The sequence below is a fragment of the Neomonachus schauinslandi genome, chromosome 5 (assembly GCF_002201575.2).
Source record: "Neomonachus schauinslandi chromosome 5, ASM220157v2, whole genome shotgun sequence".
In the NCBI taxonomy this organism is placed as follows: Eukaryota; Metazoa; Chordata; class Mammalia; order Carnivora; family Phocidae; genus Neomonachus; species Neomonachus schauinslandi.
Window position 1 is genome coordinate 11,323,243 of NC_058407.1, and position 15,792 is coordinate 11,339,034.

The 15,792-nt window shown below is 54.1% G+C and overlaps 1 protein-coding gene across 1 annotated transcript; it reads left to right on the plus strand.

The window, feature by feature from the left end:
* The first annotated feature begins 89 nt into the window (after nucleotides 1–89).
* TST (thiosulfate sulfurtransferase) lies at nucleotides 90–12,690 on the plus strand. Its single transcript, XM_021687400.2, has 3 exons — nucleotides 90–161; nucleotides 838–1,453; nucleotides 12,247–12,690. Exons 2-3 carry the CDS (start codon nucleotides 841–843, stop codon nucleotides 12,543–12,545), a joined length of 912 nt encoding a protein of 303 aa, XP_021543075.2. The 5' UTR covers nucleotides 90–161; nucleotides 838–840; the 3' UTR covers nucleotides 12,546–12,690.
* Nucleotides 12,691–15,792: the final 3,102 nt, after the last annotated feature.

The window sequence follows — 15,792 nt, forward strand, 5'->3', positions numbered from 1 at the left end:
GCGGGGCGGCGCGGGGCGGGGGCGCGGCGGGGCGGCGCGCCGTACCCCCCTCCGGCGGTGGCGCAATGGTGCGGGCCGGCCGGGGAGGTGTGGGCTCGGGGTTGGAACGCGCCAATTTCTCCAGCGGTCAGGGGCGAGCGCCGGGGCGGCGGCGAGGGCGAGTGAGTGCGGCCGGGTGGGGCGGCGGCCAGGCGCCCGGGCCGCTCGGGATTGGGCCGCCAGTCTGGCCCCTGCGACCCAGGGGAGGGTCCCCCTGGCGAGAGCGCGGCCGGGTGCCCAGCAGGGGCAGAGGGCACCGAGTCGGGGCTGGGCGCGGGCCTTCTGGAGGCGGGCGAGCCCTACCTGGCCGCTGAGATTGGCCGCGGGCGGGCTCGCCAGAGGCGCGGGCGAGGGCGTGTGCGGGCCCCAGCGACCCCTCCCCCAGGCGCCCACTCCCCTACCCCCCCAGCCAAGGGGGTTCTAAGCTCAACAGGTTCCCTCCTCCTCCCCCGTCCTGGGCATCTCTTCGCCGCTCTTTTCTGGCAGGATCCCGAGGACGAGCACTGTAGAGCTCCCGGGGCCGGGCGCCCTCCCCGCCAGCTCCCCCTTCTGGGGCCCTCGGAGGCTCTCGCCCCGCCCCCTTCTGCGCGGGGGGCCCCGGGGAGGGGCGGGGCGGTCTTTCCTCCGGGGAATGGGCAAAGCTTTCCCACAGCCTGCCCCGGCGCCGCAGGGTTGCTGCGCTGCAGCGAACAAGCCACCCTGAGGGGGGTGCGGTGGGAAAAAAGCTCCTCCCAGATCCCGCCCCGCGGCACACACAGACCTCATGCCGCTCTCTTTCCTGGTTTCCACCCGCGCCAGGTGATGCGCAGAGCTGAAACCATGGTTCATCAGGTGCTCTACCGGGCGCTGGTCTCCACCAAGTGGCTGGCGGAGTCGGTTCGGGCTGGCAAGCTGGGGCCAGGCCTGCGGGTGCTGGACGCGTCCTGGTACTCGCCGGGCACCCGCGAGGCCCGCAAGGAGTACCTAGGGCGGCATGTGCCCGGAGCCTCCTTCTTTGACATAGAGGAGTGCCGCAACACGGCGTCGCCCTACGAGATGATGCTGCCCAGCGAGGCCCACTTCGCCGACTACGTGGGCCGCCTGGGCATCAGCAACCAGACGCACGTGGTGGTGTACGACGGTGACAACCTGGGCTGCTTCTATGCGCCCCGGGTCTGGTGGATGTTCCGTGTGTTTGGCCACCGCACCGTGTCAGTGCTCAATGGCGGCTTCCGGAACTGGCTGAAGGAGGGCCACCCCGTGACGTCTGAGCCCTCACGCCCAGAGCCGGCCGTCTTCAAAGCCACACTGGACCGCTCCCTGCTCAAGACCTACGAGCAGGTGCTGGAGAACCTCGAGTCTAAGAGGTTCCAGCTGGTGGATTCACGGTCCCAAGGACGGTACCTGGGCACTGAGCCAGAGCCAGATGCAGTAGGTAGGTGTCCTGGTGGGTGGGTGGTCCCTGGGGAGTAATGCCCCATGGAATGATGGAGAGTAAGGATGTCTGGGACCCTCTCCAGGTGGTGCCCTCAGTTCCCCCCCCCCCCATAGGTAGGTCCCGGTCTGCATCTGTGAAATGGGAGAACAGACCCAAAGCTAAAAGCTATTTCAGCTCTGACTCATGAGGACCTACATATGTGTTCCCATAGCCGCGTGCTAACAAGCAACCTAGCATCCATATGAGGTGGCATCAGCAGAGGTGACTGGTGACATCTCCACCCACATCCATTGCCCTGGCACGACTCCCCGACATGGCCAAAGGTGTGTCCACAAGCCCACGCATGCATCTTTGTACAGAGGCTCTCAAGGGCGCCTAGCTTCCCAGGGCCCCCCTAGTTCCCCAGAAACCCACAGAGACATCAACAATGTCCTGCCCGCAGCACCCCTTCCCTCCTTCCAGCTCCCCGGGCCCCCTGACCTTTCCAAACAGCTGCAGCCTGTTTGCAGAGCTATAAAATAGCTGCCATTTCATGCTAAGCACTCGACACTGCATTATCTCATCCAAGAAGGCTTAATATCCCCATTTTAGAGAGGAGGAAACAAAGATGTGAGGACATTAAGTTACTTGCTCAGTTAAGTGGCCGAGTCGAGATTTAACCCAGTGCTGGCTAGTTTCAAACCGGATGGCTCATCCTCTCCTGCAGACAAAGGGGAGGCCAGGAGGGTTCCACATTGCTGGGGGTGGGGGGGAGTCTCAGGAGAGGAAGTGCTGAGTTCTAGAACCTCCTAACAGAGAACCTTAGAAGTCTCACCATCCCCCTGGCTGGGTTTCCTGCCTGGGCACCTCTCGTGGCCGGGACCTCACTGCTTTGGGGGCCTCTCCAGGCTGGCCTGAGCCCTCAGAGTGGCCAACACCTCCTGGCTCTGAGCTCTGTCCTTGGGGCAGGGTCTGCAGAACCTAAGTCCTGTGCAACATTTTTCCTAATTTGTTGAAAAATGGCTCTTCCTTTCTGTGCCTCTGAGGGAAAGAACTCTGTGAAAACTGTTTTGAACACTCTTGAGCTGGAGGTCCTGAGAGGTCACCTCATCGGACAGAAGGGAGACTGAGGCACACAGAGGAAGGGGCAGGTCCAGGCCCTATGGCTAGTTAGTGGCAGAACCATGGCTCTCTCCAGGCCCTATGTTTTTCCTGCCCACCTTGCTCTCTGGAGGTCTGGGGATGAAGATTCAGAGACTTAAGGCACGGACCTCCTGCAACCCCCTCCTGGCCTTGGTCCAAGATGCCTTCTCTACTTGGGACTTAACCCTGCCGTCGGGGGAGGAATGGTAGAATTGTTTCCCTAGCTGCCTCTCGGCTTGCCCTGAGCAAGCTGGAAATAAGCGAAGAGATGTCAGATCCCATCTCCTCACCCCTGTTTTAGGATGAGGGCACTGAGGCTCAGAGAGGGGGTCCCTCCCCATCGCCCTGCTCCCTAATTCCTCCCACCTCCTCCAGATCCCGGGGAGCATGGATCCTTCCTCCTTCCTGTGAGGTCAGCCCCTCCTTTGTGGCGGGACCTCAATCCAATCTCTTGGCCCCTCTGGGTTCCCTTATTAAAAAATGAGAAGAGGAATGCCAAGCCTTGCCCACCTGATTGTACCAGTGGGAATCAGAACCTGCAAAGGGCAGGGCCATCTAGAAAGCATGGGCGTGGCACTTCCTTCCCTCATTCACTAAAAAGCTTTGCTGACCTCCAGTTGGGGGCACAAAGGCGCATGGGGCTTGCTGACTTCATGGTCCCCGGCTTGGCGTGGGCTCAGCGGTCCAGATGTAACACCCAGGGGTGGTGTGGATGGCAAAACGCTGGAAGGAGCGTCCTGGTGGAGGAGCTGGGAGTGGGCCTTGGACTCCCAATAGCTGCTTCCTGCTGACATGAGGCGAACACCTTCCCTGGCCCCAGCTTTGTGTCCCCAGTGCCTTTGGTCCTGTTTGTAAGGGGCACAAGGTGAGAGGCAGACCTGAGCTTGCATCCTACCCTGGGCAGCCTCGGGCAGACCCTTTCCTCCTTAATGAAAGGAACGTGCTCACCTTACAGAGCGCTGGGGGAAGCCAGCCAAGGAGGTGGGGAGGTGGCAGTGGATCCAGCCAGTGTCTTTATAAACCCTATTCTCTTTTCCTCGTGCCTTGAGGGCAGTGAGGGTGATGAGGGCAGAGATTGACCCCCTAATGGGCACTTTTATCCGCAGAATTTTTTTTTTTTTTTAAGATTTTATTTATTTATTTGAGAGAGAGACTGAGAGAGAGAGAGCATGAAAGGGGGGAGGGTCGGAGGGAGAAGCAGACTCCCTGCCGAGCAGGGAGCCCGATGCAGGACTCCATCCAGGGACTCCAGGATCATGACCTGAGCCGAAGGCAGTCGTCCAACCAACTGAGCCACCCAGGCGCCCTCCGCAGAATGTTTTATGCGTGTTCTCTCCTTGATACCCACAGCAACCCTGCGCAGGGTGGAAGGTGGGAGTTAGGACTGACCCCACTTTGCAGGTAGGAAAAGGGAGAAGAGGATTCTCTAAGGAGGCAGAGTGGCCAGGATTTGACCCCAGTCAGCAGGCCTCAAAGTAGGGCCGTTTCCCAAGGCCACTGCTGTGTAAGCAAACACAGGGCCTGGGGGGGAAAGGTCACAGCTTCTCAGTGTAGTGTTGCTTCATGGGATCCTGCGGCCCCCCTCTGCCTAGGTCTCTCCCTCCCTGGGGCTGGGGGCTGGTGTAGGATGGGGGCAGGAAGAGTGCTGCGCTGCCTCCCAGTGGCCAGGATTGGGAGCTGCCCATTGGGGCAGCCTGCGCTGCTTTGCTTTGTGTCTTTAGGAGGAAAGCAAGAAAGAGCCAAACAGGTTTTCCTGGCCTGGAAAACCCACATGTGTCAGTGGCCTGAGAGACATTAACTCACCCCCCTGACTGGTGATAGTTCATAGCCTCCTCAGGAGCTGGGAGCTTCCTGGGGTAATCTGAACCCGGCCCCCAGATGCAGAGGGCAGGAAAGACCCAAGAAAGAGGCCACCCCAGGTCGGGTGGTAGCAGGTTTAATAAGGGAACTTACTTACAAGGCTTGTCTTGGGTGGCTGGCCGCAAGACGAGATTTCCACACCCGCCTGCCAGATCTTGAAAGCTTATACAGAGGCCTTAACTGGATTCAGTCCCCATATACACTGTCCAGCTGGTCTCAACCCCACATCACCATCTCAAGGCCATGTCCTTGGGGCAGCCTCTGGGAGCAGGGAAGGCAAGCAGAATGCACATCCCAAGGACAGGGGAGGGGGAGAGGAACCTCCAGTTGCCCCGGTCCAGCTTATGGGTCAACTGGTGGTTATGTCCTCTCCATAACCCTCTACCCCTCCTATCGGCTCTTAGAACCTCACATGCCCCCTCTTCTGCATTGTGTCCTGAGCGGTCAGCAAGGGGTTTCACGAGCATGGTGGCAGCTCCCTTGGTGGCTGTCTGGCTACCCTGGAGGCAAATGCCATAGCAACAATACAGGCACATACAAGAGAAAATACAGAATAAGACAATGACTCCCCCATCAGTGATCATGTTTTCCATCAAGAGCCCCGTGATCCGAACCATTGATTTATTAAGTCCCCTAACCTGGGAGTCAGATCGTTCAGGGCCTTCCCTTGTATTCCCATGTGACTTAATAAAGATGACTTAATAGACGCATCGATACGACCATGCAGCATTGTGTTTGGATAATGGTGCCTCCTTGCAAGACAGTGATGAAGTCTAAGGCACCCTGTTTTTGAGGACAGCTTTCCTCATTGAAGATCTGTTGGTGTTCAGTAAGGACAGGTTTTGTTGGCTATCATTCAAGGCTTGCTGGGTGAATTTAGTTAAGGGTTTCTGTGTGTGCTAGAACATCCTCCAGGCCGACAGAGGGGAAAAAGCAGCCAAATGATTGTACCAGTGGGAATCAGAACATGCCCACCTGGCCTCGAGGAGAGGGAGGCTGTCAGCTTTAGGACCTCTATCTGGTTGTGCACACCACACGTGTTGGCTGGGGGAGGCGGCGCTGTCAAGAGTGAGGAGATGGATTGGGGGCACCATGTGGCAGCCCAGGACCCCCACCTCTTCTCCTTTTCCAGTGGCGCTTATTCTGTTCCAGGTATAATGCATTTTAGCAGGTCTGCCTTAGAGCAGGACCGTGAGATCCCAGGGGAGAGGGAGCAGGTCTCCCTCACCCAGGCATGTGAAGTCACTCACCCATCCTGGTGGGACATCTCATTGCGAATTCCAGTAGATGACACCTTGCCCATGTGTGATGGGGCTCGGTGTTCTCAGCAGCATAACATGTTGATCTGTAGGGAGCAGGGCAATGGTTATCTCCCTTGACTTCCATACCTTTATAGCATTGGGTGTCTGGGCAAGAGTCCCCAGTCTGGCCTATGGGGCAACAGGCCCTACTGGTTGATCATCCAAACATATGAAAGCCTGGGACATTGCTTTAGTGACCCAGCCAAGGTGGTTTTACCTGGGAGTAATTTAATCTGCTGCTTTAATATTCATTTTTCCTTTTTATCAACCCTACTGCTGGCAGATTATAGGAGAGATGGGGACGTCCATTCTAGGTCATGTTCTTTTGCCCAGTTTTGCAATATGACCCCCAATGGCTGTCTCGTCGATGAGGGTGTCTAAACACCATATTCCGTTTCTATAATCCCCTCATGGTGGCAGCCTGGTTTGTAGTGGCCAGGGAAGGCTGGGGTTAGGCCAGATGTCGTGTCCACACAAACCAGGCATAGGAAAAACCCTCACTAAGGGGGAAGGGGCAATATAATCAATTTGCCAATCTGCCACCAGTTGAGAATTCTGGTGAATGGCCCCAGGCTCCTTTGCCTTTTGCCTTTTGCATGACGTTTACAACACACGGGACATGCTGTTACTGCATTAACCAAGTCAACCTATTTCAGGGGCAAGCCAACATCCTTGGCAATATGCCAACCCACCCGGGCACAATGGTGGCCGCTCATTCCATGCATCCAATCTGCTATATGCACTGAAGGGCCAGTCGCTAGGGATTGTACCCAGGCTAGGGCATCGGCCTCCTGACTGCCCGGGAGGGGGAGTCAGTGCCCCATGGGCTGGGATATGGAAAAGTGAGGACTGCCTCAGGCTGTTGCAGGCAAGCCCAAATATCCCTTCATCTATCCTGACCCGATAAGGGCCCACTCATGGTCATCCACCCCTCAGCTTCCCATTGCCCAAGCAATAGGGTTAATCCACTTAAAGACCAGGACTCAGGAGTGACTACGACCACTGGCTGCTGTGGTTCCTTCCTCCCTGAGCTTCTCCATCTGGAGGGGCGCTGTGGACACCGCTAGGAGCTGGTGCTCTATGAGGGTACATGGAGGTTTTGCCCCCTCCCAGAGCTGAGACCAAAATCTTAGGGGTACTCTCTCCTATTGTCTGCCACAGTGCCTGAGCCATATCTCCCAGAGTCCCAGATTCATTTACTCAAATGGGAGCCCTGCTTGGGAGATGCCCAGAGATTTAACATTTCATTAGTATTTTTACCTTCTCAAAAGCAGCTTGCTGAAAGAAGTCACCCTTTCTTTACCAGGCTGAATAAGGGACAGCAGCACTGTGCCTCAGGAAATAAAAATCCTCAAAAACCCTACCATCCCTACAAAGGCTTGCATCTCTTTTGCCTTCTTACGGGTTGGATGGACTTGTATCTTACCAGTCACAACGTCCAGGAAGATGTGTGTCTTACCCAACCAAGCGATTCCCCAAAACTTTATTACAGTGCCTGGGCCTTGAATTTTCTGCAAGTTCTCCACCATTCTTCCCTCACAGATGTTCCAGCAAAGCCTGCGGCATGTCCTGCAGCAGATAAAAGTTTTCACACGTTAATATTAGAGCATCAATGTAATGGGTGCATTTTACTGATGTGAAGAAGGAGAGTAGGGACAGTTCTGGGGCTACCATCCCGTGTAATTAATTCTTACTTAGGTCAGTGGTATGATCTTAGTTCTCAGAAACCTCTATTCGTCCGTCCGTCTGTCTTGCCCACAAATCTCCCTAAAGAGGAGACCCTTTTGCAGGAAATGCTTTTGCAAAAGCATCAGAATAAAACAATAGCTCTGATGAGAATTCATTCTAATGCAATTGACAAGGAAATGTGGTTATTTTTGTGATAGATATTTTAAAGTAAAAACCAAAATTATGATTGGTAACATGATACCAGGACCTATAAAATTTTGGGGAATTTTATATACTTTTGGGAACACTCCTATTAATAACTTCCATATAAATAGTTCGTAAGAAAAGATTAGCATCACTTCCTACTTGACAATGCTTCCTGTGTAATTTAACATATGAAATGTCTGATTAGTTTAATATTTCTCTCTCACAAGGAGAAAAAACAAATCTTTTGAGCTGGGCCAGGAAAATCCCCAAGTTAGTTCAAGATCAATAAAGCTTCATTTAGAATTTGATTTGGGGGAAGTTTGTCAAAAATATCAAAAGGTTTTAAAATACATGCTCATGTAGGATCACGGATCATTGTGAAACAACATTCAGTTATCCATTTAACCAAAATGACAATTTAAGCCTTCAAAGGCAAATAGAGAAATTGCACAGTTGTAAAAAAAAAAAAAAACGACAAAACAAAAAAAAAAACCAAACCACTTAGCTCTTTTAATAGAGGAGACTCTGTTTTCTTAAGTAATCAAAGACCTGGTAAAGACTGCATGAAACATAGGAATTTATTTTGATAAAACACAGAATCTTTGTTTACTAGCTAGGTTTCCTAAAAGGCAAAGAAAAGCCTTTCATGATCCCATCAAGAACAGACCAATCATCCAAGAAAACTTTGTAGCAGATGAGAGAAAATTAAATTTCAGTTTTACGTAAGTTCACTTTGATATATAGCTTATTTTTAAGCTAATTAAATAGAGCTCTTTTACAGATTAATTTTGGTAATAACTTCAGGAGGTAGAAAAAGATGTATTTAACATATATCCATAGACATATGTCACCATACAGACAGAGACCCCATAACTTAGCCCTCGATGAGTAATCTTGGGGAGACTGGGGGCTAGGCTTTGGACAAGGGAACTTCTAGAACAGTCTGTATCCCTCCCCAACCCCCAGATTTTTTCCTACAGTCCCTGTGGGTACTGTTTTGGTTATCTCCTGGGGTGTTTACATTTCAAAGACATGATAAGATTTACAACTTTGGGTTTAGTTTTCCCCTAGGTTTGGGGGCAATTGCTATTGGAAATTTTCCTTTGTATTAGGGGTGGGAAGGCATGGGGCATCTCCCTTTCCTCCTCGACCACAACATCCTTCTCTTCATTCTGCTCGCTTGGCCAGCGAGCCACCTCTCAGCGCCCTAATCAGCCTTTGTCACAAGCTCCTGTGTCTTAATCCACAGCATCTCGTGCCTTCCTTGCCTTGCAAAAAAAAAAAAGGGTGCGCTAAGGTCCCCAGCTGACTTCTGCTGTCCCGTCTTGGCTGCCAGCCTCAAAGCCAGCAAAGTAGTGGATACCTGCACACCCTTCTCTAACCTCAGCTCTTCCAACTTTCTAACTTGACTTTGAACCTTAGCTGGGCACCAGTGTCCAGCTGAACCGCCCACAGTAGAGACCAGTGCACTGTGACAATCATTCCCTTCATTTGTCTGGCGCAGTGCTGTGCATAGTTCCTTAAACAAGCTCAGTAAAGCAGCCGGGGTTTGGGGGACGCCCCTAGACTCATGCAGAGGTCCACAAGCACCTAACATATGGGTCACCCCTCCCCACATAGAGGTCGCTGACCGACGTACGATTTCCCGCACCGATGCCTCTCCGAAGGCCCATTTCTTCAGCCTCCTGGCTGGCCGGCCAACTTTTAGTTACCAGCCTCCTCCGGAGCCTCCCCGGGGCAATCTGAAACCAGCCCCAGAGGCAATGAGGAGGGAGAGGCTGGAGAAAAGGGCAGGCGGCTCCAGATTGTTGGCAGCAGGTTTAATAAGCAAGGGAACTTACTTACAAGGCTTGTCTTGGCCTGGCCATACCATGAGATTTCCACACCCACCTGCCAGATCTCAAAAGTTTATACAGCGGCCTTAACTGTGTCCCTTACACACTATCCAACTGGTCTCAACACCACATCACTATCTCAAGGCCATGTCAGCGTCAAAGGCGGGGAAGCGGGGAAGGCAAGCAGAATGCACATCCCAAGGACAGGGGAGGGGGTGAGGAGCCTCCAGTTGCCCCGGTCCAGCTCATGGGTCAACCAGCGGTCGCATCCTCTCAATGACCTCCCCCACCACTGGCCTCTTCTTGGCCAAAGCTGGAGCACAAAGTCCCAGGCCTCTGAGCTGTTGAGGAACATGCGGGGTCATCTTATCCATTCCCCTGCCTCAGTCCCCTTTTCCAGAAAGGCTCAGGGTAGTCCAAGAACACAGGTTTTAGGGTCGGACAGATCTGATTTCACTTCACATACCTGTGTGTCCCGAGGCAAGTTTCCCCACCTCTCTGAGCCTGGGCTCCCCGTCAGAGCCAGGAGGATAATCTGGCTTTGGGAGGATTCAAGAAGACAAAACTCTTGAGCTAACTTACCGTCTGGCACTTAGTGCCACAGGTTGAGCACGGTGGCCTTCCTGCGGGGGGCAGAAAGCCTCGAGGTCAGACTTGGGGGGGAAGCAGCAGGAGTTCCGGCTTCGGGGCCGTGTGCCTTCCCTTCAGTTGGCTGTTCTCCAAGGTTCTCTGGGCCAGGTTCATCCTGGCCCTTGTCACGCACAGGCGGTCAGTGCCTGCTCTTTCAAATTCCTCAGAGGGGCGCTGATCCCTCGTTGCCAGAGCAGAAAGGAGGACCCCCGCCTCCTGAGGCTGGCCCAGTTTTGGGAAGCCCGCATCACAGAAAACCCCCCCCCCCCCCCGGACTTCTTTACTCAGAAGAGGTGCCTTTTATGTAGTCAGAAGAAAGCAGTGAAGCTGTTTTCATCGGGGTTGGGAGGAAAGAAACAAAACTGCATTCAGAACTTAATAAACGCTTGCACTTTTAAATGCACTTAAATTCAGCCCACTGCCTGGATGCCGAAAGATTTTTAAGTTGGGTGTCTTGGCAAAGGACGCCTTTGAAGCCGACAGATCTATTGTTCCTCGTTGGTGGGGTCAGCGCACATCCAGGCTCAGGTTAAAATTTCCAGACAAGAAAGATAAAATGACAGCAGGAAGAAATCATTGTAATTTATAAGTTAGGACACCTATTCAATCAAAGGAACTCTTGACTCATGTCAGGGAATTTTGCAAGCCTCTTTGGCTTCAGGGTGCGGGGAATGGGATGTTGCTGGCATGATTGTGCACCTACTACGTGCCCAGGGCCACTAGGGGCTTCTACCTACCGTCGCTAATCTTCTCCACAAGCCTGTGAGGTGGGGTTATCTCCCCATTTCACAGATGAGGAGACTGAGGCTCAGGGATGCAGGGCCTCCTGACTGCACCCTGCCCCAGCGTGTGCCTTGGTCTGGTCCTCCCCTGTCCCGTGGTCCAGGTTTAAGGGAGTGGTAGGGAATTTTGGAGGAAGGGGAGCCCAAAGAGATGCCTAAATCTGTCATGGGCTCCGCTCCCAGCGTCTAAAGTCTACCAGGGCGTGGGGTGCTTGAGGAAGAGAGGAGCAACCTTTGGCATGCTGAGGGCGGGACCAAGGCCTTGGCCCTGCAGGCACCTCCAGCTCTGGCCTTGGCCCAGACCTCTTTGCCCCCCACCCCCTTGCTGGCTATTCTGAAACCAGATTTGGCAGAGAAGCCTCATTGGGAGGGGAGACCGTTCCAGAATGGACCTTGAAGCCAGCTCAGACCCCCACTCTACTTCTGTCCAAGCCTTTCAGCATTGCTAGGAAGGGCGTGCAGGGACCACACTGTCCCCATCCCCACCCTCCCCCAGGGTAGGTGGGAGCATCAGCATCTGAGGGTGCATGGGCCGGGGGCAGAAGCTGGTGCTTTGCTCCTTACAACAGCCCGGGCCCGTGAATACTCTCATTCCCATTTTACCCCTGGGAAAACCAAGGCTCAGAGAGGTGACATGACTTACTTAAGGTCACCCTTCTGGTAAGTGGCATAGCTGGAATTCAAACTTATGTCTAGCAGCAGGTCATATGCTCTTTCCACAACTGTGCTTAACAGGAATGTCAGGGGACTCGGTGTAATCCTGGGTCTGCCTTTGCCTCTCGGTGTGGCCTTAGGTGAGCCATTTAATGCTGCTAAGCCTCAGTGTGTACATCTGTAAAATGGACATTATATTTTATGAATTTATATTTCTATTATATTTAATGAATCATGTGGTTATCCATTTAGCATCTGTCTTCCTTGCTAGACTGTAATCTCTCTGGGAGCCTGGACCGTGTCCACCACTGTGTTCTTAGCAATTGGCCCGGCACGAAGCATTTGCTTCTCAATAACCCTATGAGATAGGTATGTCCCATTGAGCCCATTTTACAGATGAGAAAACTGATTCAGAGAAATGAAGCGTTTGCCCAAGGTAGATGTTAGTAAGAAGGCCAGTAAATGGCAGAGCTGAGACTCATCCCTGTCCTCCCAAGCAGGTATGATTTTGGGCATCCCTACTTCAAGGCAGGTTTTGGGGGAGGGGGCCCTTTGTCTTGTGTCTCCGGCCTTCAGTGTAGGTTGGACCAGGAATAAATTGAGCTCTGAGAAGGGCAAAGGTGTTCCTTTTGTTTCTGAAGCTCCCTAGCCTTATGGCCACGCCCCACTTGTCCCCGCCCCCCAATGCCGCTCCTAAACCTGTCCTTCCCTTTGTCCTCTGCTGCGCCCAGGACTGGACCCGGGCCACATCCGAGGCTCAGTCAACATGCCGTTCGTGGACTTCTTGACCGCGGACGGCTTCGAGAAGAGCCCAGAGGAGCTGCGTGCTATGTTCGAGGCCAAGAAGGTGAACCTAGCGCAGCCCCTCATTGCCACGTGCCGGAAGGGAGTCACCGCCTGCCACATCGCCCTGGCCGCCTACGTCTGCGGCAAGCCGGATGTGGCCGTCTATGATGGCTCCTGGTCTGAGTGGTTCCGCCGGGCACCCCCGGAGACCCGTGTGTCCCAGTGGAGGCGCGAGAAGGCCTGAGTGGTGGGCCTCCTCGCTGGCTGGCAGCTCCCATCTGTTTAGCGACCGCAGCCTGACATGCAGCGCGTACCTCTTCAGCAAAGGAGACTGACCAGGTTTTAGAATTCCTACGCAGAGCTCTCCTTTCCCTCGAAACACTGGAATAAATTGCCTTTTCTGAGTAGCTGTGTTTGCCTGCCTCTCCCTGGGTGTCACCCTCGCCCCATGTGCCCAGCTCCTTCATGTTCCTTAGAACCCAATGAGGCCAGAAACCTCCAGAGCAGCCCCTAGCTGGGGAGGCCATGCAGAGGGTGCCATTCTATTATTTCATTTTGGCAAAGGAAGCCACCTGTTGTCCCATGTCAGGTACAGCATACTGGGACCTACCTGGAAGTGGGACGGGAAGCTGGGGAGAAGCAAAACCGAGGCTAGCTGGGCACCAACTGCTCCTGCTGTGGGCCCAGCGCTCTGGGTGCGGGGAATAGGGTGGGGGCAACCGGCCTTCCAAAGCCTTGTCACCCAACACAGGCCCTGGGGCCCCTCAGAACAGGCGATGCTCAGAAGCGGGCCTGAGGAAGGTGGCCTCCACCTGGGGTGTCCTTCTTGGCTCAGAATACGACCCTCTGGGGAGCACATGGAGAGGGGCTGGAGAAGCAGCCTCAGCCCCGGGAAAAAGTTCCAGAGCCCTGGCAGTGTGAAGCTACCGAAGAGGACTGGACCCTCGTGGCTGCGTTTTGAGTTTCCTAGAAACATGCTTTCTAAGCCCTCCTTTGGGGCCATGTGTTGGAGGACCTATAGGTGGTGTACTGAATTCAGAATCATCAGTTTACAACTTGCTGAATGAGGGGGCAAACCCCACCCCCTCAAGGTCGGCGGGTAGCCCCCTCAACATCCGAGCTCCCACCTGGGAAATTGAAAACCCCGGGTTTATTTTGACGGGAGATGCAGTTTCAATACACCCACACAAAAGAAGTTAAGTCATAAGATTTATTACTTACAGATCCCAGACATGGGTGGGGGGTGATAAGCCAGGGGAGGGCAGTCCTCTCCCCCAGGTTGCCCGCAAGCTGGAAAGACAGAACAGAGAGCCTATTACTCATAAGGCAGTTAGGGCCAGGGGTACTAACTTTCCATGGCCTCAGGTCAAGGTGGTTATTTTCCTAGGTGCCCTGGGAAAGACAAAGCTGGAATTTGAGACGGGAATCTTAAGCTCAGGCCCTTGTCTATGTCCAGACTCAGGGTGCAAGGAGGGTTGTCCTATTTTCAAATGTCTGGGCAGCGCCTCAGGAGGGCTGTTTTCCCCTCACAGGCTGCACGCTGAGCCCTGGCCTCACCTAATGGGGGTTCCCTGCTTCCACTGCGCAGCCTTCCTGGGCAAAGACAGGGCCACCTTGGGCCAGGGACCAAGTCTGTCAATGACGTGCCCCAGCCCCTAGGCCAGCGTAGAGGCGGGCAGGTGCTCAGTAAATGCTGAGGAGCCTGGGTGTCAGGCTGGATCAGGCTGAAGGCCTGAGGGGTCTGCGTGGAAGAGGGCTAGGGCTGACCCTTCCTGCCTCCATGCTGTCCTTGTCATGCCAGCTTTAGGTCCTTTATTGGAGCCTTGAGTGGCCAGAGAATCCAGCGAAGCCACACCCAGACCCCTGACCCACAGCAACTGCCGTAGGGAATGTGTGAAGCTGCTAAGTTTGCGGTCATACTGTCACTCAGCAATAGGTAACAGGGGAGTGAGAGCAATCCCAGGAGACCAGTGAGGAGGCAAGAGGTCTGGACTGGGGGCCGGGGCGGGGAGCGGGGGGTGGAGGTGGCTGAAGGGGTGCGAGTCTGGCGTACTTTGAAGGCCTTGCTGATGAGTCGCTTACGGGGTTAGCTGTGAGTTACAGGCGACATCTCTCTGTGGCAAGTGATGCGCTAGGCGCTTCTCGAAAGTGACTTCGCTCCATCCTCATTCTTACCCTTGGCGGTGAGCTGTGTCTGTTTCACATACGAGGAAAGCTCAGCCAAAGAACTCGGCCAAAGTCACTCTTTTCTTAAGTGGCAGGCCCAGACTCAGGGGTCCCGAGCGTCACCAAGCTCTCTGCCTCCTGGGGAGCCCCTGGAAGGCTGGCATGAGGAGGCAGCCCCTGGACCCTTACCCCTGCTAAGCAACAGCCAGACAAGACTGAGTTCCTGCTGGCACCAGCTGCAGAAGCCATTGAACTATTCATCTTTGGTAGCCCTCGTGGTTTGAGCGGGGGAGAGCCGACTCTCATTGTCTCATCCTGCTCTCATTTTACTACTTGCTCCCTGATCCCTTCATGTCCAGCTCAGAGAGCTCCAGGTGCACCTTTCCCTCCCCTCCCCACTCCTCTTGGCCTATATTTATGCTCATAAACACATCCAGGCCTTTAATAGTCAAGTCCCTTCTAAGCTGTTAAACTCCTATGCATCCTTCAAAGCCCAGCTCAAATGACTCCTCTCCCCAGACAAAACTCATCATTCTCTCTACTTAATCCTTTGTCAGCCCAAGAACTTCCTTTCCACCTGATGGCATCTGAACCCTCTGTGCCTGATAGACAACCTGACACATGTGGGGGGCTCTGGAAACATTTTGAGGGGATGAGAGAGTGAACGATGCCTGAAGGCTCCTCCCCCTCCCCCCCAGTACTGGCTTTCCCTGGCCTCAGTTCCCTAGGGTGAGCCTAGAAGCCCTCTGAGGTAATAGAGCCCTATGGATAGTGCTCACCACGGTGACTCCAATGAACAGTGGAGGAGGGCTGCTCCCTAGCAACCACCCAGTGGTCTTCACCAGCAGTTTTTGCAGTGTGGATCCGCACTCCTGGGCTTCAGCACACACCAGAGTGGTTCACGTGTTTTCTGATGTTATGAGAGAGAGTGAGGAGGTGAGGCAGAGACCTGTGAGGTGGGCGGGGGTCTCCCGAGGCCTGGGATTTCATCTTCCCTCTCTCCATTCAGGGCTGCTTGTGAGGGAAGAGTACCCAGAAGCAACTAGACCTCTGCCCCATCCTCCTTGACTGACGTTTCTTGGGACCTTTCTTTCCAGATCAGAAACTGGCAGTGAGTCCACACTTCTGTTCAAGGCAGTCCAGGCTGCTCTGGACTGGGGGTGCCATTAGGCAGATGGGACACAGCCGTGGGCACAGCGGGTGGGTAACTGGGGATGGGGCAGCTCGCTTGAAGGACACAGAAGATGTCAGGCTTGGTTTCAGTGCCACCTGGCTGAGGTCCTATTTCTTTTCTGAGCCTCAGTTTCTCCACCTGTGAAAGAGAG

Bases quoted from the DNA above. Each gene is read 5' to 3' on its own strand.
- TST (XM_021687400.2), top strand. From the start codon at position 841: ATGCGCAGAGCTGAAACCATGGTTCATCAGGTGCTCTACCGGGCGCTG. The intron at 1,454-12,246 runs GTAGGTGTCCTG...TGCTGCGCCCAG, and splicing joins GCCAGAGCCAGATGCAGTAG to GACTGGACCCGGGCCACATC.